Source organism: Empidonax traillii, unplaced genomic scaffold (assembly GCF_003031625.1).
Source record: "Empidonax traillii isolate 1590-97213 ecotype Southwest subspecies unplaced genomic scaffold, ASM303162v1 scaffold630:size906685, whole genome shotgun sequence".
NCBI lineage: Eukaryota > Metazoa > Chordata > Aves > Passeriformes > Tyrannidae > Empidonax > Empidonax traillii.
In genome coordinates, this window is record NW_020955823.1 from 343048 (window position 1) to 368517 (window position 25470).

At 38.9% G+C, this 25470-nt stretch overlaps 1 protein-coding gene across 3 annotated transcripts in view; it reads right to left on the reverse strand.

Moving 5' to 3' along the window:
- Nucleotides 1-514: 514 nt before the first annotated feature.
- Nucleotides 515-25470, reverse strand: part of CNOT6 (CCR4-NOT transcription complex subunit 6) — a 34052-nt gene continuing 9096 nt past the window's right edge. For 2 of the 3 annotated variants that reach the window (XM_027898902.1, XM_027898903.1), the window contains exons 2-12: nt 18946-19059; nt 16267-16453; nt 12795-12880; nt 11693-11797; nt 11533-11601; nt 9910-10067; nt 9244-9398; nt 8110-8264; nt 6902-7132; nt 5381-5583; nt 515-4694 (exon numbers count right to left, since the gene is read on the reverse strand). In XM_027898902.1, coding sequence (XP_027754703.1) covers nt 4482-4694; nt 5381-5583; nt 6902-7132; nt 8110-8264; nt 9244-9398; nt 9910-10067; nt 11533-11601; nt 11693-11797; nt 12795-12880; nt 16267-16453; nt 18946-19057 — 1674 coding nt within the window. In that variant the 5' untranslated portion in view covers nt 19058-19059 and the 3' untranslated portion in view covers nt 515-4481. The remainder of the gene's footprint in view (nt 4695-5380; nt 5584-6901; nt 7133-8109; nt 8265-9243; nt 9399-9909; nt 10068-11532; nt 11602-11692; nt 11798-12794; nt 12881-16266; nt 16454-18945; nt 19060-25470) is intronic. The other variant, XM_027898904.1, reaches the window with a different exon arrangement.

A 25470-nucleotide genomic window follows, 5' to 3' on the forward strand; every position in this document is an offset into this window, starting at 1 on the left:
CTGGTGAGCTCAGGTGTTTGTTGTTTGCTGTGCCAGGGATGGGAACATCACATCAAACACAAGAGTCTGCACTCTTACACAGACACTGATACAGAGGCACCCTCTGCCAAAGAATGCAGGATTGAAATAAACTAAAGGCAAGAGTTAGTGGAATCTCCTTCCTGAAACAGAATATGGAAGAAATATTCAATTTATTCCCCTTCTGTGGTAAATAACTGGAGTATTTGAATCCCTTCCCGCTGTCAGACCCCAAGGCTCCTTTGTGCTTTCTGGAGTGGAAGAGGAAGGAAGGAGTGGGGGGGTCTTACACGACCCAGACAAACCCAACTGATCTGAACAGATTTCTGGTCTGCAGATCTAGAAAGTAACAGAAAGTACAGGAAAATATTTCTAGGGTTCTCAAGTTCCTTACGTGCTTCCATTATACCTTCTCACACTTCACTCACTTCGGCTGTATGTGCAACTCTTCAGGAAAAGCTTTAGGAATCAAAATATGAATTAGACTTCAAGAAGGTTTGAAACAGATATTGGATTTATTGGTCAGCTATGAGTAGGAAAATACATTGGTAAAGAAAAAGAAGACCCTGTATATAAATATAATACTAACTAGTTAAAATTTGACCAAGAAGAAAGTTCCACTGAAGAGAACAGTAAAAGCCCTTGTTTACCATCAGACCATATTCAGTTTCCCATTTATCTTATTGAAGAGCTGCCTATAGACAAATGCAACATTCTTTGAGCTTAGTGCAGATAATGTGCTGGTTTTTTGTTACATGAATGGTAAACAAGAGTTAGTCCAGTGCATTACACATTATACAGAAGTACTGTGAATAAAGACTAAGATATTCTATTTTAGACACTACTTAAACATACCAAGACACTTAAGTGTTACAAATTTATGCAACCAAAGGAAAAGAATAGCAGTTAACATACTAAAAAATACTGTGTCCGGCTGAATGAGAAAGGCTTGCTACTGAAGCGGTTAACTGAACTTTTTAAAGTTTTACAGTGTAATTAGTTTTCTCCCCCCCCTCCTCCTTAATGGTGTTGCAATTATTTTGTCTTTCATACAGGTTCTGTGTGGCTGAAAAAGCAAAGCATAAAGTATTTTCTAAGCCTTCTCTAAAAAAAAAAACCAAAAACCACCCACCTTGAGAGATCTGCTACAGTTACATCAAAGATGCACACAATGTTCTCAAAATCAGTTCTGTCAAATTCTGGCCAATTTTACTTTTTTTTTTTTAATTTAAAGCTGCTAAAAGGACAAAATAATTACAACTTGCACCAACTTATATGCTTCTTTCCCCCCTATCTGTGTTATGATAAAAGCAGTAACTTGTGGTATTAGTCTTGTACTCTAATCAATTCTTTTAGTTAAAGGTATATTTCAATTTACACTTTGACACCCAGAATTCTTGGTAAATGTAAATAAAACTAGACAAGATATGGCAGAGTGTACTTTAAGTGGAAAAAAGCCTGGTCTAACCTAAATAAATCCTTTCAACCCCAAGGATGTTCTGTGACTTTTGCTATATGTGCTTTTACAACAAGAACACTGAAGGTACATTATGGCAACACCCAAAACCACCTTGAATAAAAATATTGCAAATAACCATTGCTGGTTAAAAACTATGAAGCAAACATTTTGATTTTGTGAAGACACGGTTTATTGCCTTATTCTATGTTATAGCTGGAAATTGAGACTTTTGAGTTAGATTTGTTTGACACAAAGAATATGTTTTCTTTGAAAGATTGTTTGACAAAGTTAATCTCAGCTCTGTTTTGGTGCCATCTGGTCTCTCCCTATATTCAAAACATTTCTCCTTCCTTCCTTCCTTCCTTCCTTCCTTCAACCCCCGAGTCACAGCTGCAGAGTCCAGTTAAAACCCAGTGAAGTCAAAGGAGTGTCTTCAACGGATTCAGTGGGTTTTCAATCAGGACCTGATGGACAGTATAAAAAAGCTGGAGGAAACAGTTATTGAAATGGACCCTTAGACCATAAGGTGACTAAGCAAGAACAGTTGTGTCTCCAAAAGCACAAGGGGCTGTATTTTCACATGCTGTCATAAATCCAAATATTCTTTTTTTTAAGACTAAGCAATAGAGGAGAACACATACTGGATAAAGCTCAAACCTTTAGAATCTAACAAGTGCACTCAAGCTCCAGCATCTAATAAAAGTAAATTATCCCCCTCTAAAAATACAAAATGAGTAAGTGCTTCCCTTCCCCTTCTGTAAAGCTTTCTGGACTCCTTACACAATCCAGATAATAAAGAAAAGAAAAATAGTTTGCTTAGTCTGACAAGCTAAATTGGCTCATCATTACTGGAAATTGTCATGATGTACATTACCAAGACATCATTAAGGAAACATGAGTATAACACCTTTTATTCACACTTTACAAAAAAACCCCAAAAAACAAACAGAAAAAAAAAAATAACACTACGCATTAAGTCTACTACAGCAATACTACCAGCATTTCAATGTACTGATTATAAACTGGACATGTTTGGTGTTTGTTTTTTTTTTACAACTAAAACCAAAACAAAATAACCCCAAGAGATCAGGTCCCAGACAAGGATTCAAGATCAAGATTTCTCCTACTGAAATTTTAAAATGTACATTTTACACACATCCGAACTGTTCGCAATTTTTACTTTGAGCTTAAAACAGAACGGTTGGAGCACACTTGTGTGCTGACTACTTTTCAATAAAATTTTGAATCATTATTACCAATTCACTCTCTTATATATAAAAAAATTCACAATATTTAGAAAGTTTTCTCTTAATGCTCAGTGTCCTTTTGCTTCCCTGCCCGCAGCTGAAACAAAAGCTGTTTAAGACCAAGCTCTCTATCTCATTTATTTTTTTTTTTTTACATTGATTATTCAAGTTGTATTAGTTTAAGGAGACTGATAAATTCTCCCTTTTAGCATAGAAATAGACGAGTTAAATTTGTAAGCTGTTACATACTTGGCTTCGTGACACAAATGGCACTGAGGGTACACCAGAACTTCAGTCTTGCTTGACACTTATTAAAATAAGGACTTGGTCACTTTAAAAAAAATGATCTGAAGAATTGTCTTTGGGACCTGCATTGAAAAACGCATTTATTTTACACTGCTTCATTAATAGAAAACGTAGGGCTAGGTTTGTATCTTCAAGGAATTATACTTTCTGAAACTGAGGAACACACTGAAACGAAAGAGAATCCACATGATAGTAATTCTTAGTGGGGAAAACGGCACTGTGCAATGACACTGAAAGAAGCAGTGCATGGGCATTAGAAGCTAGAAATTGTGTACCCATAACCTGAACATGTTCCAAAGTGTGATATTCAATGCTTCACAAAGGAAAAAAAGAGATGCCACAGCTTATACAAAAGTATCTTCATAAAATTTTCACAAGTGTTAACATTATTTAAAAAAATAAAAGAGGATGCACAGGATCTCTCTGCATGCACAGGCAGTGCTAGTTGAGAACAAATTTAAGCAGGCACAGTGGAGATAGGACAAATATTTAAAACAGAAATGAAGAAGCTGTACACAAGTATCCCTAGATTTTACTTCAAAAGTTAGAGATGAGAAGAATATCTGAGTGTATACACATCAGCAATAACTTTCAATCCATACAGGTCTACTTATAGTCACTGCTTAGCTTATCTGTTCTGCAAGAACTCCATGATTTTCTCTCTTTTTTTAAAAAAAAAAAAATCAGAAATAGACAGAATGTATTTAGTTATCTTTGTACGATATTAAGATTTTATAGGTTTGGATTTTGAAAGCAACGTTCTCAATTGAACATAAAAAGTAGTATAAAAGGGCTAACAAAACCCTAACAGTGCAAATCACTAGCAGAGAAAACCTGTGACAACCTCTTTTACAAGCTGGCCTTTATAACACATGAAAACAGATAAAAATTTAGCCTTAGTTTACAATACAATCATTTTCCAAATCTGAATTTTCTTTTTTTTTTTTTTTTAAAGTACAAAATCTCATAAATCAGGTTTTCTGTTGTTCATATACAATCAATAAAGGCTAAATTCAAATTCTATATTTTACAAACAAGTCTGAAAAAGGAGGGAGTGAAGTACGGAGAATGTTCTGTGGATGTTCCTACTGGCCTCAAAAAAGTAGTGCTACAGATAACTGTGCAAAGAGAATACACTGTATAACAATTCCCTATTTCAAGGCATGAAAATGTCACGTTGGATAAAAGAAACAGGAAGGTTAATTGTAACGTATTAAAGAAAGGTGCAAATGCACCGATCGCTGTCGAACAGTATACAAAGTATATTGGGCTCAGAATTGTGTCTGTTGATAGCACCTGGCTTTTACTATGTCTTTAGCAAATAATTAGATTTAAGATTAAGATTATTAAGAAAAAAAAAAAAAATCCCTGTTGGCCATACCTCACTCCTCTATATTCAGATTTTACAATTGTACAAGTTAGATTGAGGTTGCCCTCTAAAATGTATTTGACTACCTCCTGCCAGGGAGATGGATTCCATTTACAGGAGGCAGGAAAGGCAGCAAAAGCTCCAGTTGTGCAAAAAGTGAGAAGTGGTCAGAAGGGATGAGTGGATGTGGACAACCACTTATATTGTTCTCTATTAACCAATGATGATCCAAAGGTCCAAGAATGCCAAGTATGTTTAGCTGAGGTTTAGAGTAGAAGATGTAATCAATAATACCCTAAAACAAGAGGGAAAAAAAAGAGATCATTGTTAGTATTTATTCACGACTCAAGTTTATTTTCCCAAACAACAGGTGAGCTCAGTGTTACTGGTAAGTGAAATACCCCATTCCTTCTCTACAGCACATCATCAGTTTAGGAGATTTCTTCTTCCTTTATCCCATCAGTTGCTCAATATAGGTTAGGAGAACAAAAGCAAAGCCCACCCTGTGTCACTCCTGCTATGCTTCTGTGGGTTCTGATTTCCAATCTCCTACAGACCTTCAAATCACATTTGGCTCTGGTTTTGAGGAGGAAAAAAACCATCCTTGTTTTCACAGGGCAACAGAGAACTGAGAGTTTTCCAGGTGCAACATGGATTATTTCCTTGCAGTTGACATCTTAAGTGCCCCTGTTGTATTGTGTCACTTAGATTGGAATATTAAAATACTGTTTACAGGGAAGGATAACAGAACTCCAATTCTTGCAAACCTACTGCAAGTTGCTAACAAGAAAAAGGGAAAATCTGGTTTCCCGGAGACCAAAGTGTTGGGCCTTCTAGTTTGCTATGTTTTAAATATAAACTTGGTGAATCTAGTTAGCTGCACAAACAGATTAACTTATTTGTTAAACTTCATACAGCAAATCACATTAGTTACACTTCAAACTGGAGGAAACTTTTCCAAAATACCAGCCAAGTCCTTACCTTGAAGTCAAATGTGTAATTTGTATAAGGCATTAGACCATTCTCATAGGCACTCTTCAACTTGAAACCATGTGTAATTCTTCCATTTGTTGTCCCATTTTTTCCATTACAGCTGAAGTTAGTAAGACTTTCATTGTATCTCAGTTCCTTAAAATCTTTGTGGTTTGTTTCCACCCCGCCAGTGCTCAAGTACTCAACGACACCTATTAAGAGACACACGTGCACACAAGAAGGCATTAACATTCACTCAGTAAATAAGTGTGTTCAGGTTCTTGAAGTCATACATGCAACTTTATGCTTTATGCAAGCAAAACCTTAACACATACACAATACAGTTAACAGTAATTCTTTTAAAATATTACAGGACAATGTATATCATGAGTAAATGGCACCTAGAATAAAGAGACGTGCTTAGATTATTAAAAATGAGAGGGTTAATAAGGAATAGGTTGGGAAAGGGAAGATGAAAAATTCAGAAGTAAAGTTCTATCAGTGCCAGGCAGTCAGCTTCCTTCTCTCTTTGCTTCTATGCTCAGGTCCTGCCCTTCAATGTTCTTCAGCTAAAGTGTTGCAACAGAGTCAACTTCTGAAACTCTACTTCAAATAAAGTTAACTTTAAAGAGGCTGCAAAGCCAAATGGACAAGATTTGTGTCATGGAAAACTGTGACTGTGCCTCAGTGTCAGAACAGCTGTGTTAATACTGTGGCAGGTAAAAGAAGCGGTTCATTGTTCTGAAGACAATCAGACACGTGAACTGCCCATTGCAATCACCACGAGGGATATTGGGCTTCCTGGAATCAAAAAGAATCAAACTTCCAGTCCTGCTGAGCAGTAACTGCTCCTCTCAACCCTAAGAGATGTCAAGAGTTGCCAAGATGAAGCCAGAAGGAAAGGGGACCAAGAATGGAGATTATTACGTTGAACAACCATCACTAAGAAGGAAGGATGGCTCTTGAGTTCAGCACTCCAGCTTGGTACCTGAGAAAGCCAAGATGGCAATCACTGAATTAGTTCTTTTCTCACATTTTATGAAGTTGCCACCAAGTAAAAAAATAAAGTTCCCTGTTAATAAAGAGGTTTGAAGAGTCCCTGTCTGAAGGGGATACACTGAATTTTAGAAACTCTAAAACATTGGAGCTACCGAAAATGATTGTATGGTGGCAACTTTAAAGATAAGAAATTATCTTCTCACACTTACAATTAAGAAAACCCAATTATCAGCAACACACTCGTGTTTCCAGTTATTTCTGGAAGATATTTTTTTCCTTTCCATTCCTGTATTGTAAGATAATGGTGGAAATGCTTCCAAAAGACCAGACATAGCTATACTACTGCATAAAAAAAGGTCACTCACAAATTAAAGTTTTACCTTCCCTCACTTCCTTCTATTCTCACAGTACCTTTAGAGCTTATATTATCAAACAATGCATTCTCTAAGTTGAAAACTCCTTTTAAAAAGCAAGAACTTAAATTGTTACACACTTGAAAACAGTCTAAAGAATAAGAAATAGAACTCTTACCAGAGTCTGGTAGAGAATTGAGATCTGCACACAGTACAAGTGGAATGGTTCCAAGCTCTCCCGAAACACCAGGTTTGAGACTACGAGAAGCTTTATCAATAATGTTCTTTACCTCGGACAGGAACATCATAGTCTGAACCAGCTTCACATCAGAATAATCTGGGTCCCAATGCATATGTGCATTAGCTACAAGAACTAGCTGCTTTTCCATCCCAAGATGTGGCTTTCCAGCTAAAATTTAAAATCAGTTATTTTTTTATTTATTATTTTACACAGTTGGCAACAGAAAACACTATTACTGAATTTTAAACAAAATGTTTGAGGGGACCAAAAAATAAAATACCAGTATGACTTCAAGAGGGTCAATACCATTTAAATCAATGGGTCAGACAACACCTCTTACATCTACCAAGTGTTTTAGTTGATATAAAGCATTAGGAATGATATTGCACATTCAAGACCAATAATGGATCAACCATCTTGTTACATGTAATGCTTATGTATCCAAGAATACTGTGAATTAACATAAATAACAGATAATCCTAATTACAGGCAAATAGTGTTGTTCTAAAAAATTACAAGTTTTCCTCAGGCTTTGATAGCAAACAGGCCCTGCTCATATCTTAGAATTCAGAGCTCATTGCCTAATAAGTCATCCACATTCTAAGTTACCTCTCCTGCTAGAAGTGTTTCTTAAAAGGCTTGTTTGTTAGAATCTGAATAATAAAATATCATTTGGATAAATATAACGCAGGTGGTTCAGTAGGTTCCCACTGCGATACTTATAAAGCCAATTTACATTTCCTAAATTAAGAATGACAGGGCAGAACAAACAGGTTGTATGACAGTAAAGAAAACAACAAGCTAAAACGATGCAGATACACACAACTAACACCATCTGATTTCTCTGATACCTGTATACAACTTCAAAAAAAAACACCACCAAAATCACTCAAACTCAAGTCTTTATAGCTTTTTTTTCCTTAAAAAATACAAGTGTGTGTGTGTGGGGGGGGGAATCTTCATATTTTAAACAATGTGACTTTCCCCCAAATCAGCTTTGGAAATAAATTTGTCTGAACATACAATGTGCAAAAGCCATAATCACCTGCAGAACCCAGCTTCTCTTGTTTACTGTGACAAAAGTCAGCTTTTTCATTTACAAAATAGAATCTATTTAAAAAAAAAATAAGCGAAATGGGACTTACATGACATTTCTATCAACTCTTTTCGCAGTTCTAGCAGCACAGCAACTCCAATGTTGTCTTTTGTCATAACTCTGTTCAGCATAGCTTCTGACCCTTCTGAGTTTGCCATTGCCAGTTGATTGAACTCAACAGTATGTTTTTGAACCAAAGTAAATCTGAAAGAAAAAACATCATGTGTGCTTTTTTTTCAGCAGCCAGATACAATAGGAAATGTTATAGATAATTCACCTTTTAATTAAATCTCAAACACGTTTATGATGTGAAAAACCTCAGCCAGTCACATCAGTTCATAGAATCCTAAGCTGAAATCAAGGGATATAGTTTTCCTAGCAATTTTCATGTATTTTATACTATTTTAGTTTCAGTTTAAAAATTTTATTGAGAAAGACACTATAAAAAAAGTCAAGCTTGTTTTAAATTCTGCATCAGTTTTGAGGTCAAAGATACAGGTTTAATAGAGAGGGACTAAATAATTTTAATAAGCCACTTGATATCAAAACTGGCACCTAGACTTAATTGTGGACACACAGAAATGGAAAGGACATTATTACCCTCATATCCAAGCAGTTGTGCAAGTGCAACATGATACAACCAGTAAGTTCTACAGCTCTTAAATGATTATTTTTTTTTTCTACGGAAACGTGGAGTGATACCAAGTGCTTTGTCTTTCAATTTACCAGAAGCCTAATATATCAAAAAGTCAATGTCATCTGAGGTCTTATTTCAGCAATTTCAGGAACTATAAATTCCTTTACTCAAAAAAAAAAAACCCAAGAAAATTTGCTCCGTTTTTCATTAATTTCTTCTTTTTTTATTATTCCCACCTAATGGTTGGGACACAGACACTCAACAATTAAAGTACAATTTAGTGAACTCCCAACCAGCGCCGCTCAAACAAAACGAAATTTCAACTTAAAGAAAACTTCAGGGTAAAATGTTTTAACTGCTAATTCTAGACAGAATGATTACTCTCACACAGACCACGCCTTCCAGGGGTAGGAACGCTCTGTAAGAAACCCTGCATGGCTACAAAGGGGCAATTAATGCCAAACTGTCTGAGCTACAGACTGACCTGAGAAATTACGTGGAAGACAGCAAGAGACAACAGAAGGCTTTGCAAAAGGCATCACTTACTTTTCTGTTTTGAAAAATATTGCACAACCATCAACATGTTTTCTTTCCTGTTCTGACATTGTCCTGGCTCTAGATTTTGGGCTGAAGAATCCATTATAGCCACGTTCTTTCAATTCTACCAGGAAAAAGCTGTAGTACTGCTCCGTTTCAACCTCCTGTGAAGTTACAAGGCAGAACAGCATGAACGTTCAGTTAGCAAAAACACAGAAGACTTGATATTATTTAGACTCTTCAGAAGTGTAAATCACTTTCAAATGAGATTTAAGGGAAGAAAGAAATCTAGGAATTAAGTGCATCAGAGAATGCAAATTCGAGAGCAATATCCTCACTTTAAGAACATATAAATGAATTTCTGTAATCCCCCCGAGTTATGATTATCTCAAGCCTCTTATTTGAAAATGTGTCAATTAGAGCCCCACATACACACGCAGGCACAAAGACACCCCCACGTGCATTTCTTTGATCAGGGGCTGCTGGTTCCCATTCCAACTGCGGGGGCTGCAAGCATCCTTTTGATGTCAAGCAACAAATAACGTTCCAAACAGCACCTCTTTTTCCTTTTGTTTCCGCCAGGTTTTGAAAACAGAATGTTTACTATAAATACACCCAAAACGTGAAGAAACCGGCACGCGGGAACGGGAGAGAGATAACGGGGGTATCTTTTACCTGCAGGCTTATGATGTCAGCATTGCAGCTCAGGATCTCCTGCATAATGGCTTTTTTCCGGTATTCCCAGTTCAAGGCCCAGGATGGACAATAGCCATACAGCTGCCGGGTGGCGTATTTGTCACAGAGCACGTTGTAACACATGACAGAGAACAAGGCTGCAGAACAGTGATTTCAATCAGTAATTACACACCGATAGATTTAAAAAAACTATACAATTAATGTTCTTCCCTTTTGTCCTCTGCAAGTTCATCCACTCATGCCTCATTTGTTTCAACCCAAACACAGCATGTTTATCTGCACCGAGAAGAATTGTTAGGCCTTCTAGGGAGAAAAATTACAAGTCTGGACTTCTGGCATCTGTTTTCTAGCATTTAATTAGGAAAGAAACACACCCCCATCCCCCCTTTATATGATTAATGCAGTAAACAGCAGACAAACATGTTTTTTGCGAAGTGGCGCTGCAGTGTGAAAAACCAAAACCAAGGTAAGTGTATCTGAGCACTTCTATTTGCCAGCTGTACAAAGGTCTGCAAGTCTTTAATTAGGATTCTTTAAAATCTACCTTAATTATTACCATCACAAACGGTAACAGCAGGCTAAGGATCCCTTCACACAAAGAAAAAGTATAGGCAAATTCACCCCCCAAGCTATTTCCACCTCAAAAAAATTACAGTTCAGGCAGAAGACATGAAACATCTACTCTCTGTGTTCATTTGAAACAGGAGTAACCTAATAATGAGACAGTTTGGGGCAACTTGACATGTAATCCAGCAGCACGGATTTAGGGAGTTGTTTCAGTGCTTTTCTGGCGTTTGTTTGCTTTTCAAAAGCACTTAAGGAATGAGATACCTGAATAACAATGAGATACTTGAAGCTTACTTGGAGCTCCTCAAAAAATGTGGAAAAAACAAGACCATTGTTTGAAGATACAGAAACAATCTGGGGCTGACTGGGGTCAAAGCCCAGCATTTTGAAAACAAACAAATAAACAGGTGAGAGCAAAAGACAAGCTGCATTTACAGCATGACTTTTAAAACAATTGCCTTAATAAAATCAACAGGGGAAAGTAATGTACAGTAGCCCTGAAAGAGAGGACTCTGCAGTAATTAAGAAATACACTAAGATTTTTGGTGTGCAGGTAAATAGAAAGGGCTGTATGTTAGACAGTTTATGCAGCAAAAAAAATCAGTAAAGAATTAAACATTACCTGAATCCCAACAGCAAGGAAAGTGCAGTCAAAGATGATATACTGATTACTTTAAAAAAAAAATCTAGATTTTTTAAAAATTATGCTGATATTCTATTTTTTTATTCTTCAACAAGTGTTAAATTAAGCCTGTTAAAATTCTACTATTTAACTGATTGTGGACAACAATTTCAATTCCTGTGAGAAGGACGTTAATTAAAAAGAAATTACTTCAGAGTAAACCATGGGTAAATCTGGAACAGGTGTCCCAACTGGGACAGAATGACTTCAGCTGGCTGGTCAGCACTGCAGAGATGACTGGTTAATTTAAACATTTTTTTTTTTTTTTTTTTTTTTTCCCAGTAAAGATCAACAGCTTTTATTAAAAGGAAAAAGGAAGGAAAAAAGGAAAACCCCTTCCAGTATTACAGTACCTGTTGGTCTTGTACGGTCTGGTTCTTGCAACATAATCCAAGACCTTGGAGGTGGCTGTTCTGTCGAAACTATGGGAACATTTTCAAATAGAGACACAACAAATTATAATCACATTTATTTTATGCAGCAGAAATAAATGTTTTAAGAATGATCACTTACTTCTTTTTGCAGTACCTGCCAAATTATCAAGCAAATAGTTCAGTAGCCTTCGTGTCCCATCTGGTTCCTGATACAGGTTCAGAATATCCTGTGTAAGTGGGTTTCCTGCAAACCAATTCACAGGAATCTTGAATAAAATAGCCAGAACTATTACAAACTTACATATCAGTGTTTAAAGCTGGCCTCTGGGAGAAGTGATATCGCATGTACCATGAACTATTTTGGGGTTTCAGATCTCAGGTCTTCAATCCCACAAAACACGGGACGTGTGGATAGCTCTAGTTAAGTTACCACATCCCCTCCTGAGCCTGCCTTCTGCCTGACCCCCCAGGGGTGGCCCCTGGGCCAAGGACAAGTGAAGAACTGGTGTGGTACAACACACAGGCCGAGCTGATGAGCCCAAACTCAGGAGCCACCTCTGCTCGCTTTGCTCGGCGTGAGTGAAACATCCACCATCAGTTTATCTGCCAGGAAGATCTGAGCAGAGACTCTGCCATCTGCCAAACATAAGCAGATTGCAAGAGTCGTCATGGACAACACACACTGCAATTACCCAGGTTTAAGGGGGAGAAAAACAGATTTTGAGACTCAACAGTGTTTAGAGGTTTTATATTCCTCTGTGCTCCTGATTTTGTGACTGAAATTGCCCAAGGTCAGCGATTTTATAGCTAGAATTCATATAGTTCAGAGGAGAAAAAAAAAAAAAAGGCAAAAGATTTAAACTGGTGCTTGCATGAACAGCAGAGTGCCCTACAGCTGTACAAAGCATGTTCCCTTTCTGGTTGGAGATGTACCTACATTTAACTACAGACTATTTCTTAGTTAAAGCACCACTGCATTCAAACCCTATGCAAGCAACAGAAAGCTTCTGCTCACTCTGCAAAAAGAGGAGCAAACCTCTTTATGTGTGCACTGCTTTGCCAAACTTGTTATTTTCCTAAATAATCCCTAAATAACAGTATTTATAAATGTGGAGTGAGTAGCTGCATCTGGGATTGCTAATCAGTAACATTTTATGAACTGGCAGTCTACAGCCATTTACAAGAGTGACATCACTAAACAAGCACGGGAGACCAAGGAAAAAAGAAAAAAGCAGTAATACCTTTCAGACCCAAAGTCTGTAACTGGAACAGTTTCCCCAGCTCAAAAGGTAAAACTCGTAACAGGTTGTTATTTAAATGTAGTTCCCTGTAGACAGAGCAAGAATCATATAGGGCTGAAAACAGAGCAACATTTGTCTGCAGCAGCACAAGAATTGAACCAGAAGAGAATCAATATACTGCAAACCACAATACTGAAAGACTAAACAGCAACAGTTGGGGAAATCCTGCTGTACTCAAGACACACACACAGACAAAACACATATTATTAAAGTACAGAGGAAAGGAGCTTTATCTTAAACAGTCAGACGTTTTGCAAACATTAGCAGTAATAAAACACTTCATTATCTGCAAGTGATGAAGCAGTAACAGCTCAGACAAACCAGACCATTAAAAAGTTCAGCTATGACTGAAGACCAAATAAAGGGAAATTATTTGAAAACAAATAAGAAAAAAAGCCAGGATCGTGGCAGTATGATTAGAAGTACGACATTACCGTGCAATAGTCATTCACAAAAGTAATTTTCCATTAGTTTGGGTAGTTTTCTTTTCATAATTTCAGGGTTAAGACGAAATATGTGCTTTTTAACTGACAGAACCAATATGCAGACAGTAACAGAATTCATGTCCTGAATTCTAATATCCCAACAAACTGAGCAAAGTAAATGGACTTTTTAGGGGCTTTTCACTTTCTCGAATACATTCCCACTAAGTAGTGAAGACTTTCACAGAATCACAGTCAATATAAAAGTTGCTGCTTTGAAGTTTTTACAGCTTGGTGCCTAGAGACTTGTAGAGTATTTCTGGGCAACAAAAAAAGGAAAAAAAAAAGAAAGGAAAAAAAAAGAAAGAAAAAAAAAGGTACCTGGACGCCAAGAGTTATCTTAACTCTTTTAGATTTCTACATAACAGCATTTGAAGCTGTCAGTGTCCTTCTTGTTGTGAATGCAGGATTCGAGGTGTGGCCTCACCACTGTCAAGTGCAAGGGGACAATCACTGCCCTGCTCCTGCTGACACCGGCCACGATGCCACTGGCCTTCGTGGCCATCTGGGCACACCCTGGCTCAGCCACTGTCAACCAGCACTCCCAGGTCCTTTCCACCCCAGGCAGCTTTCCAGACACTGTTCCTCCAGCCTGGAGCACTGCAGGGGGTGGTTGTGATCCAAGTGCAGGATCTGGCACTTCACCTTACTGAACCTCACACAACTGGCGTGGGTCCATCGATCCCCCTGCAGGGCCTTCCTACCCTCCAGCAGATTGACACTTCCACCCAACTCTGTGTCATCTGCAAATGTACCAAGGGTGCGCTCGAGCTCTTTCAAGCGTATCAAGAGAATCTGTTTTACAGCTGAGCTTTCCAAGATAACATGTTACAGTGTTTATTTTTTTTTTCTCCTCTTTCTGCAAAGATCAGAAATCCTACTGCTCTGACACCTCTTTTTCCAACTACCTTGCAGTAAAAAGGGAGATGAAAGGAGCCTTGGGTGAGTTCTGCTGTACAGACCAAACCCAGAGCTCCAGATGTGGGAGCTGGAAGAGCTGTTATCAGTTCCCACTGGTGAGAGCACAAATGATTTCTGTGGCTCAGGATATCAGCAGTGCCCAGCACTGAATTACCGTTAGTTTGAACGGCTTCCCAGAAGCCATGGGAAGTGTCTGCAGTAAGAGGCAGCCTGAAACATAAAACCCTGGCCCAGCTGAGACCTGCAGTGCACTACCACATAGGATGTGCTCATGGGCTTGCCTTCACCCTCACCACAGTGAAAAGCAGCCACGGAGCAGCTGCAGTTACGGTGGACAGAGAGAGGGCTGTGGATTAACGCGCAGCTCTTCACGTCCAGACACCTGGGCTCAAGTGTCACGTTTGGGTCATAGACAGAAAACTGGTGTGATCCTAGACCTTAATTACACATCTCACATCTACAAGATTTAGCCTTCTTTACTCAAAAGAAACTTGGAAGAGCTGAAGCCTCACAGGATCAGCCAGAGTTAATCGGGAAGAGTGCTGGGCAGAAGGTGTAATGACTTGGGAGGTTCCTGCTGACTCTGCACTGCTGAGCCACCTCCATGTCATGAGTATCACATTTACAAAAACGTCGTAAAAGGAAGACTGAAAGGATGTTAATGAAGTACAAAGATGAATTAGAGAGTATTCCAGTAAATTGAGGGTTACTAGCTCAATACCCCAGGAGTGGATAAAGAAGGGAAGAAACCTGTTACTAATAACTGCTTTTAACTGAAATAGTGATGCAAAGAACTAGAACTCAGAACAGACTACTTCACAGCTGAAAACAACTATACAACACACTGCAAAACAGAGCTGCCAATTATGCTTCACAAAGCAGGATCTCTTTGCTCAGCCTCCAGGGTTGAGACTTGAACTGCTCTGGAATTTGAGCACTTAGTACCAATTTAATCAGCTAGTCTAATCCTCCCCAACAGAGCAGACTTTTCTAAAGGAGAAGAAAATGCAATGCCTGATATTTCTATGCACAAACTTGCTTTGCTTCCAGTTTCATGAAAGCTGTGCTGGCAGCCCATTCCCCTATCATGGTCTTTAATTCCAATAACATTCTCATTACTTTTAGATTTTCTGGATTTAAGAAAGCTGTTCATAAGTGTCTTCAAAACCAACAGCAATGAAGGCAATTACTGGCAACTGTCTAATAAACCCAAGATAAGGCTCTTCCTTTGGGTCAAAGACTGTTGCCGGCAAATATTTAGTCTCATATAAATAATTTAGATATTTACATAACAGTGTTTCTACAAAGTGAAATACTGGAGCCTAAAGTATAATCTCCATAGGCAGCACTACTCATGTTTCAGTTCCAAAAGGAGTTCTCACTCCACGCTAACTTTGCACATCTCAGCACTGCAAGATGGAAGGGGAAAAAAAACCCCAAAGTGTGTGTTTAGAACCTTTTTCCCTCCTCCCCAGTTTCCACAGGAATGCAGTTACATCATAGCAAAGGTGGGGAGATGATACTAGACATGTTGTAATTGTTATATAATAAACAGAATAAGAACTATAGCTAAGAATAATTACTAAATATGAATAAAGATAAAAAAACTGTAGTCAACACAATTATAAATGTTCAATCTGACCTCTCTCTTACCTTTCTATGAGTTAAAAGCAAATTTTTTGGTGCATCAGTTACTGTTTGAGAAAGACAACACAAAAAAGATTTGTAAAAGAGTCTGGGAAAAGATGCCTGAGAGGAAACCTGACTTGGAAGAACATAAAATGGGTGATTGCCATCAAACCATGCACTTCTGAGGCTCATTCTATGCTGTCACACACTGGAACAGGAGATCACAGGAGAGCCAGCGCTGCTGTGGCTGCACAGACCACAGCAAGTATTCAGGAGACAGATAAGAAGGGAGGAAGGGGGAATTTACTTATGCTGAAATTTAAACTGTTGCAACAAAGACAGTTAAAGGCCAGTTTTAACTCCTGTTCAGATTGACATACCTGAGTGACACCATGTTTCCGAGCTCTGCTGGTAAACTGCGAATTTTATTAGAGGACAAGTCCAGATATACCAGATTGTGAAGCTTGGCAATGTCTGAAGGAATACGGGATAAGGAATTGTCACTGAGATGCAAAGCTGTCAAATGGGTCAGTGTCCACAACGATGAACTCAAGCTTCTCACTTTCCCTGGGGAAGGAAGGAAGGAAGAGAAAACAGAACATTTGAAATACACAGATTTAGCAATAATAACACATTTGAGGAAAGTTTTGCTAGGGTTTTGTTGTGGGGTTTAACATTATTATTTTATTCAAAGAAAATTCCATTAATCAGCAACTCTGTAGTTAAAAACTTCTCCAACACACAAGAGAAATACAATATATTGCCAGGGATGCTTATGTTGTTTTTTCCAATCCATACTCAAGATTTCAACATCTTTCTCAAGTTTCATACAAGACAAGACATATTTACTAGCCGACCATGAATTCAGTAATTACCAGAGGTGTAAGAAACAGATTTTTTTCAATTATACTTTATGTTTGAGATGAAATAGCTTTGGCCCTTATTTCTGCACATCTTTCAAACCAAAAATCTTTATTCTATGGCATTAATCCAGCCAAGAACAGACAGAAACACTATATTTAGGGTGACTAAGATGCTTAGTTGAGAACATGGATTTCCATCTGCTATTCAACTAAAAGCTGCATAAACTATTGCCAGATATTTAAAAAAAGGTATGATTTTTTGTATAAACTGAAGGGTGGAAACATGGATTTGTGTGACAGAATCAAGATTTTTACATTGCCACATGCAAGAAATGTGAGATATCATCAGAAGGTCTCAAAACATTTCTTCTCTCCAGAATTTTTTTTTTGCCCCAGGAGTAGATCCCTTTTCATTTACAAAAGTCATCTCACTGCACCGAAAGCATTAAAAGAGAAGAATCAACACCAGTTTGTCCAAGGCAAAAAGTTACTTGCAACAGCCTTTAAAAACCCCACTGTGATCATCGATGTTAAGAACAGTCTGGTTAATATTACACCAACATACACACTTCAGAATTCTTTTCCTTAAATGATTTTCTTCAAAACTGAGGAATCCATACTTAGTGCCTGAGGAAAGTTACACTGATGCACCTTTATCTGGGACTCAGTCCCCAGTGGCAAAAGGTTTAACACAGGTATCATCTCCAGTGAGCTGTAACAAAGTGAGGGGCATAAAAAAACCCTGCAGTAAAAAAAGCCTAGTGATTTAAAGGAGAGCAGTTAAAACATGTGTGGCTTTTTGTATCAGATGGCCAAGTATTTTGCAAGGAAAAGACAGTGTGAACACTAACAAAACAAAAACACTGCACTGCTTTATTTTGCAAGGCAAATGCGTTCAGCTCTTAAGGGATTGATGCTACTCTAATGCTCATTAAGGAGCCTTTTGAAAGGTTTTAAATCCAAATCAATAGCTCTTTGCATTTTGAAAACTGAATTAACACCTCTTCCCCCACCCCCAATGCAAACAGGTGATCAAAGAAACCCTTGTAGCTGAAAGGATTTCCAATCCACATCCCTGATCCAGCCTCTCCCCTGCACCACCTCTCTTGGCGGGAATCAGCCTGGAGTGAGATTACCAGGCATGAAAGGAGAGAGCCATCACTTAATGCACTTCCTATGCAGAGCAGCAGATGTCCAAGAGGATTCCAAGCCTAATGCCGACATATAATGCTGATTCCTGAAGCAGCATTTAACTGGGTTTCTGCATCTGTAACCTTCAGTAAAGAATGCCATTCACATGGTGAGGCACGTGCCACTGGAAGCAAGACCCAGATTCAATGAACTGGATGGAAAGACTCTCCACAGTGTGATGAACTGGATGTTTATTCCCTCTTCCATAAATTTCTCTCCTGAACAGTCTTCTGGAAATACCACATGCCAATTTTTTTTACAGTCTCTTAAAGAACCTCCATATTTAAACAAAATTCAGCCCAAGATTCAAACATCACAAAAGGTATTTTTAATTTTTAAAATATTTGCTTGAATTGCCTTGCAAACACACTTTTTGCAGCAAAATTGGAGTTTACTCTACAAATCAAGTGACACTGGTGTCCCACATCAGCTGAAATTCATGCTTACACATTCCGAGCATTATCTTCTCTTCAAGGAAAGATCCAAGAGTCAAACAGTATCTCACAGCATACACAGATCTTGGAGGCTTTGGGGATTGTCTTTAATCTCAAGAACAAAGTAAAATCTACAAATTCCTTTAAACAGAAAATTTCTGCCTCAATAGAAACTATGTCATGGACTAACACATTGCTTTCAGTAAGTCCATCAGTGACACACACCTACAGATCAACCCCAACTTCACCCTCTTCTCTTGGACAAACCAGATTTTAAATTCATGCTTTCACTCACTCCATCTTCTTAAAACACAAAGGGCTCACACCCATACCCTCACCTTCACAACCTTCCTACATGTGGGGATTCTCCACCTGCCCCAACTTAGCTCTCCTACAGCCCCCCTGTGTTATCCCAACCCGAGCTATTCCCTCCACACCCAAGGCTAGCAGCTGCTCTCCTGGTGTCCTGCTGGCTCAATTCAAGGTGGGGAACTCCACTCCACGCTTCTTGTACCAGCCTACAGCACTGGTAATGAGTTTATAACTCAGGAATATGCCCTCAGTTTCTTACCACTTATTTCCAACTCTGCCCAGTGTGATTTCTTTCCATTGGCTGCTTCCTCTGAGGACATAATTGTGTACATCCTCCGTGGATCAGGTGGATCGTACTTTTCCTTGGGCATTCCTGTTGAGACGAAAAAGACAATTAACTGAGATGTTATATAGTGAGAATTCTTCAGAAGGTAATTCCTGTTTCAGTTAAGATTCCATATTGGATGTTTGCTCCAAGTATTTTTCAAATCTATGGATAAAGAGAACCCACACCCATTTACAAAATTCACTGAACGGGAAAACTGCTATAAAATAGAAGAACAGAGATTCCTGGTGCTCCCAGAATGGCAGGTGACAGCCTGACACCCCACCCAGTAAGTTACCAACATCTGTAAACCAACTTAAACGTTGTCTCCTGCCACCTTCCATGGGCATGTTCTTCAAAACCAACCCATTCTACTCCAGGCTCTTGGTCCTTCAACAAGGAAACTTCAAAAAGTGATGATCACCACAACTGGGATCTCACTTCAACTCATACAGAACACATGAGCTAACAAATTATCTATCAGTTCCAGGTTTACTGCAATTCTCAACTTTTCACACAAACCAGCATCAAGAAAGAATTAAGGTTTCAAAAAGACCCTCAATTCTTTAAGTCTGCAGAATTATAGGTTTTAATCCAACCTTCAGCCTGCTCTCGCAATCTGAAAATATTGTACCCAAGGTAGAAATTTCTGTCACTGTCTGCAGCCAAGTATTTAATACTGAAATTTAACTCCATTTTTCACATTCTTTTTCACTTCATTCCTGCAAGAAGCCTTTTCCTAGGTTATTTCTTTTTACCATACCCGCTCATGGACCATCAGAGAGAAGCAGCAAATCCTCCTCTCCAAGAACACCCCCTTTCCAGCTTTCCTGTACATCAACATACTTGTAACTGTTTCAGTGCAAAGAGGAGATGGGGGGAAAAAGGATTCCTGGCTCCATAATAAAGCCCTGTGCCATAACCCTCCCTGCATCACGAGCTAGCTCTCCTCTGTCCCGGGAGAAATCCATCTGGGGTTTACTGAGTTTAAAGAGGAAAACCAGCTTACATAGTTTTTAAATAACTAAACAGATACTGTATGAATTTATAAATTAGCTCAGTGCTGTCGAGTTATCCAGGACTTCAGGTATAAATCACATTTATCACATAATAAGAGTGATGCTTTTGCATTGCCCTATATATATCCTAGAGTTTTTATGGCAAATATTTCCCTGTCCTAAGCTGCCACATCTAAATCCACATAGAAAGGCACAAGCAACAAGATATAAATGTATTTGTATGAAACAGAGATATTAAACAACGGTGGCTCAAATCACATTTACAAACACATTACAAGCAATACTATGCAATTATTCAGCAAAACACATTACAGAGATATTACAATGCTACCCAAACCCACTCAATCAACTATACTGGTCAAATTCTTAAGGACATCTTCCTATCAGGGCTTTTAAGGCTTTCTTATTTTGTCACATCCCTGGAAAAAGTGAAAGAGTGTTGTCATTGTAGAGAATAAACAAATAATAACTGTTTGTAAATAAGGTCATCAACCAGAATTATTATCTGTTTATGGACTTCACTGAAAAATGTTTACTTTGCCTGTTAAAAATAAACAAAAGAAACTCACCAAAAACTTTCTGCTAACTCTGCATCTTAATTAAAATAAAGCTTTTAGGCACCACATGCTTACTTTAATACAACAGCTCTTTTACTAATCACACTCCTCCTTCCCTTTCCCACCCCCACTACTGGCCAAAACCAGATTTCTGCAGTGAAAAGAAATTCCCCTTTAAGAAGTGAATTGTGGGTAAAAGGATGTGATTATAAATAGCAGCTGGGTGAGGCTCCCTCCAGAATGAAGGCTCTGGAGTACCCAGAGTGCTGGAATCACCAAGTGTAACACTTTCTTCATCAAACTAAACTAATTAAAGGAGAGGGGATTGGATTATAACCACTGGAAACGTAAAAGCATAAACTTCTCCCTGCCATAACTACGCAACTGGTGCAAGGATATATAGCCAAGTACAGTACAGAGCATCTCTTCTGAAATTCCTACACATATTATACATAATTCACAAAGACCAACACCACGTAGGAATGCTCTGGTTTGTCAGGAAACGTTTACCTTGCTCAGGCATTTGATGCTTTCTCTTCCTGCCGCTCCCTGAATTAACAAATATGTTCCAATTTTTCAAGAAGTAGGTATAGCAGAGACAGAAATCTCATTCAGTACAGAACCATGAACACTCCCCAGAGCACACTCAATCACATGCACTAATTAACAGCCTTGCTGGTACCAGCAGCAGATCACCCCTCGCTACCAGAAGAGGATGACATACTTTTCCAGTGGGTTTTGTTAATGTGCACTAAAACAATTAAGAGATTTAGGAATTTGAGGTTTTGACACTGGATCCTGCACTCCTGGTCCATCCATGGTACGACCCTCCCTCATTAAAGCTCCTGCTCTTGATGGTTTTCCCTGTCTCGCTGCTGCATTTCTCTGTGAATGATTCCCTGCTGTTTAGGATTACCAGGTGCCAAAAAAGGCAGCAAAAGCTTGAGAGCCTCCTGGCTGAAGGAATTGCTGCTGACCAAGAGCAGCACTGACATCAGCCACACCAAGGATACTGTCACACCAGGCATCAGCACATCTTTATCCATCACCCAGAGCTCAGAATTTCTCAGCAACTGACAGCAAGGCTAAATTTGGGTTGTATTTCACAGGACATCATAAAAGACCAGCACAATACCTTGAATTGCATTTCAAACCTTCACAGCATGGAGTGGTTCAAGAAAATCAGTCTCTTTTACAAATCACTTGCTCTCCTCCCTTCTCCCTTTCCCCAATCCAAATTTGGCACCCGCTGAGCTGCTATAGTTAAACATAAAAGCTGAGGTAAACATCAGATTGATACAGTCTTGTCAGACTAAAGCAATTTTTAGTAAGACCCATAAAATAGCATTGAACATTCTCAGAGTCATTGATAACTGCAGCTTTTAAATGATCATGACGATGATTTTCAAAAGAGCTTATACCACCTGTAATTTTCAGTTGCACAAACACAGACAGTGGAAGCACCACTAATGTTAGGCTGTTATCACGTGCAGCAAATCGGTTCATAAAGGAGATAATCTTCATAAACAAAGATATGGCATGGATTCCTGCAACACACCCCAAAACTACATAAATTCATTGAAGAGGACATTTGAGTCTGAATGAAAATGAAATTGTTTACTATCTAGTACCAGTTATTAAAATTGTTATTTCGATACCTGTAAAAACAGAAGAGCTTGAGAGCTGAAGAGGAGTGTGGCTGCCCACTCCCACCCTGGATCACTCAGTCTCCACACGGAATTAACACCCCTTACCCCAAAGAAACTGAGCTAAATGAGGTCAAGAGTGCACAGGGTCTGACACAGGGAATTAGATCTCAAGCCTCCAGTGCAGACACAGTTTTAAGCCCTTATTTGCACAGGGGGTGCTGTGAGAGAGGCTTTAGGATGGGGTGAGGGAGAGCAGGGGCAGACAGACCCTTCAGGGAAGAGTGCAGGGCAAGGGTCACGAGGATACGAAAGAGAAGGAAAAAAATGAAGGTTATAAAGTCAAGGAGAGGGCAACTTGTTGAAAGAAGAGCTGACAGAGCTGCTACAGCAGCAGGTGGATGATGGAACGCCAGCTCTGGCTTCCCTTTGGAACAGACCAGTAGAGACAAAGCCAAATGGTCCCAGGTTGAGCTGCAGTGGCACCGACTGCTGGCTGTCTCTCCAGATCGGTGATGGCAGCAGCCAGGGATGCACAGCCAGGCCAGGGGCTGGGTTTGGAATTGTCCTGGACAGGGGACAGCGAGATCACCCACACCCATGTGCTGAGCTCCTGGGGCGCCCTCACAGCCACAGCACCAGGGCCACGAAGGACACGGTGTCAGGAGGCCCAGAAAAGGAGTTCCTGGAGGCCAAGCTGACCGAGCTCCTCTGTTGGAGAAGAATGGAAAGGGTTCAGATCACTGCCTGGCAAGACTTCTGAAATGGTGTCCCTGGCTACAGGCGTGTGTGTGACGTGAAAGCTCGACTATGAGGCAGTTTGTGATGCAGATGACTACGAAAACTACCAATAAATAATGCCTTCAAAATGGAGAAATGAGAGTCTGCCCTGAATGATAGGGCAAGAAAGACAATGATGTTTTTCCTGTCCTGCTCTTCTGCCATTTTTATGAAATTGGAAGATGAGGAGGAGGAAAATTGAATCAAAATAGGTAGCTGAGCAGTTATTTTGAGAGTAAACAGTAAGGTTTTGTTTGGGTTTTTTTAAGCATCAACAGAAAATACTACAGCATGCCTTTCATTTCCTGAAATGCTTTCTATAATACCACAGATAAATTAACTCTATTTCAAAACTAAATGTATCAGATAACTCTTGTAGTCAAGTACCATCTACTCTTTATAGTATTAGCTTTATTATAAATGTAGATATGAAGTCTGCCCCCAAAAAAACATCATCTCCTACCATACCAACATTAAAATTAGGAAAAGAAAACCTTAATTCTAAAACTGTGTAGAAAACAATGAAATAGTGAGAGCAGCAACTGTGTTCAGACACAACTTTGACTGATCTAATCAACTCTGAAATAACGATTGCATTACTTACTAAGTAGCATCTATAAAACCCATTTACAAATATGGGAGTATCTTTACAAGTATCTCAAGATCATGAGTTGAAGCATTACAACTCTGCTTATGAAACTTCCTAACACATGTTGGTGACTTCTTTTGACTTCCTCTCCCTCCCCTTTCTTTGGTATTACTTATTACTGACAAACTGATGCAGATCAGGAGATAGCCAGGAGGGGAAAGTAAACAATGTAGTACCACACTTGATCAAGTGCAGAATTACTCAGATTTTTTGCCACTTTAATTGAAAACAGTGAATAAACTACACAAATTTAGATCTAACAAAGCGAGAAGTAGCAAGATAATTGAAGTATGTTTTCCATTTATTGATGCAGTGTAGTATTACTTGTCAAATAAATTATTTTTGAACTGCTGAAAAGGAGCAGGATAGAAAGCAATCTATTCAGTTGCTCAAAGATTTTGTAAGAAAACAATAACCCATATGAGAGACTTTCTTTTTCCCTTTCCCGCTCCAAACCCTCACACTGGAAGCTCATCCCAGACCATTCATTTGTAACCCTTTGTGTTTAACCCTGAAGCTCTCTTTCCATGCAATCCAGAGCTCCATTTGAAAATGGGTTCCAATGACTTCCCCCCCAAATATAAATGTTTCTTAAATTGACTGCTATGTCTTGAATTCCAAGTTAATTTAGGATCCTCCACACACCCACCCCCCCAAACCACTTGCACTGTGGTTTTACAACACATGAAGCAGAACTAAGCTGGTCCTGCTGCAGTTCCTCCTCCCCAGGACCCTGTATTTCCACTTCACTCTTGCATCAGCACTGACTTCTGTCTGGTAACAAAAGGAGCTGATGAAGAAAATTAAACTGGTTAAGTGGGAAAGATGAAAAAATAAATATATATTTGAGGGAGCCTGGTTTCCTGTATTATTCCTGGATAGCAGAAAAGCATGTGTGGATTTGCAGCTGTTTAAAGGACTGGAATCAGAACATCACCATAAGAGCAATTCTGGCCACATGGACACGAATTTCTTCTCCCAGGGCAGGAAGCAGAATCTATTTGGCTTCCAGCTCCCCTCACCCATCCATCAGTTAAACAGTAACACTGAACAAAGTCTGAAATCCCAACTGAAGGCAAAGTACACTTCTTTTTAGATAACTGAAAGTTATAGCAGTTCTAACAATGCACAGGTTAATCAGATGCATTAACCTGTGTTTAAAGGGTTAATTTCTACTGTTGAACTTTATTAGAATTAACAGAAATTACTACTTTCAACTCCAAACAGTGACCCTCTCCAAAGGGAACAGAAGTACATCTCAAAAATAACTACTCTGCTTTGGAAAAAAAAAGTCTTTAAGTGTCATCATAGTATTGTATTTCAGTTTTTACTATAAAACTTCAGGTCTGCCCATTCCCACTCAAAGACCCACCACCCATTCTTTAAAAAACTGTGTTTTCAAAATGAACCAAGCTCACTTCTTTCACCTTCCTGTCACTGGTGGCATTTTACTCAGCAAGTTCTAAATTTCTGTGGGAACTTACTTACATTTCAGCTCGATGTACAAGCAAATGAAGCAACGACACCGTCCCTGGCGAGGATGACAAGACGCAACATCTGTCACCTCCTCACAGAAAAGCAACAGCAGCTTGAACAGGCTTATGATAAAGGTCAGTCCCTGCACAATTTACACACTTGACTTGATGAGTTGAGTCAATGACTGTATAATTTATCCTCAGCCTGTACCATGCCTGGGCAACAAACTAGAGGCTGATGTCAATATTGAAAAATGATGGAAAAACTATTCAAAGGCAAGAAACCAGGATGAGGAAAGGAACCCAATGCATCCCAGCTACACCTCAAGTGTC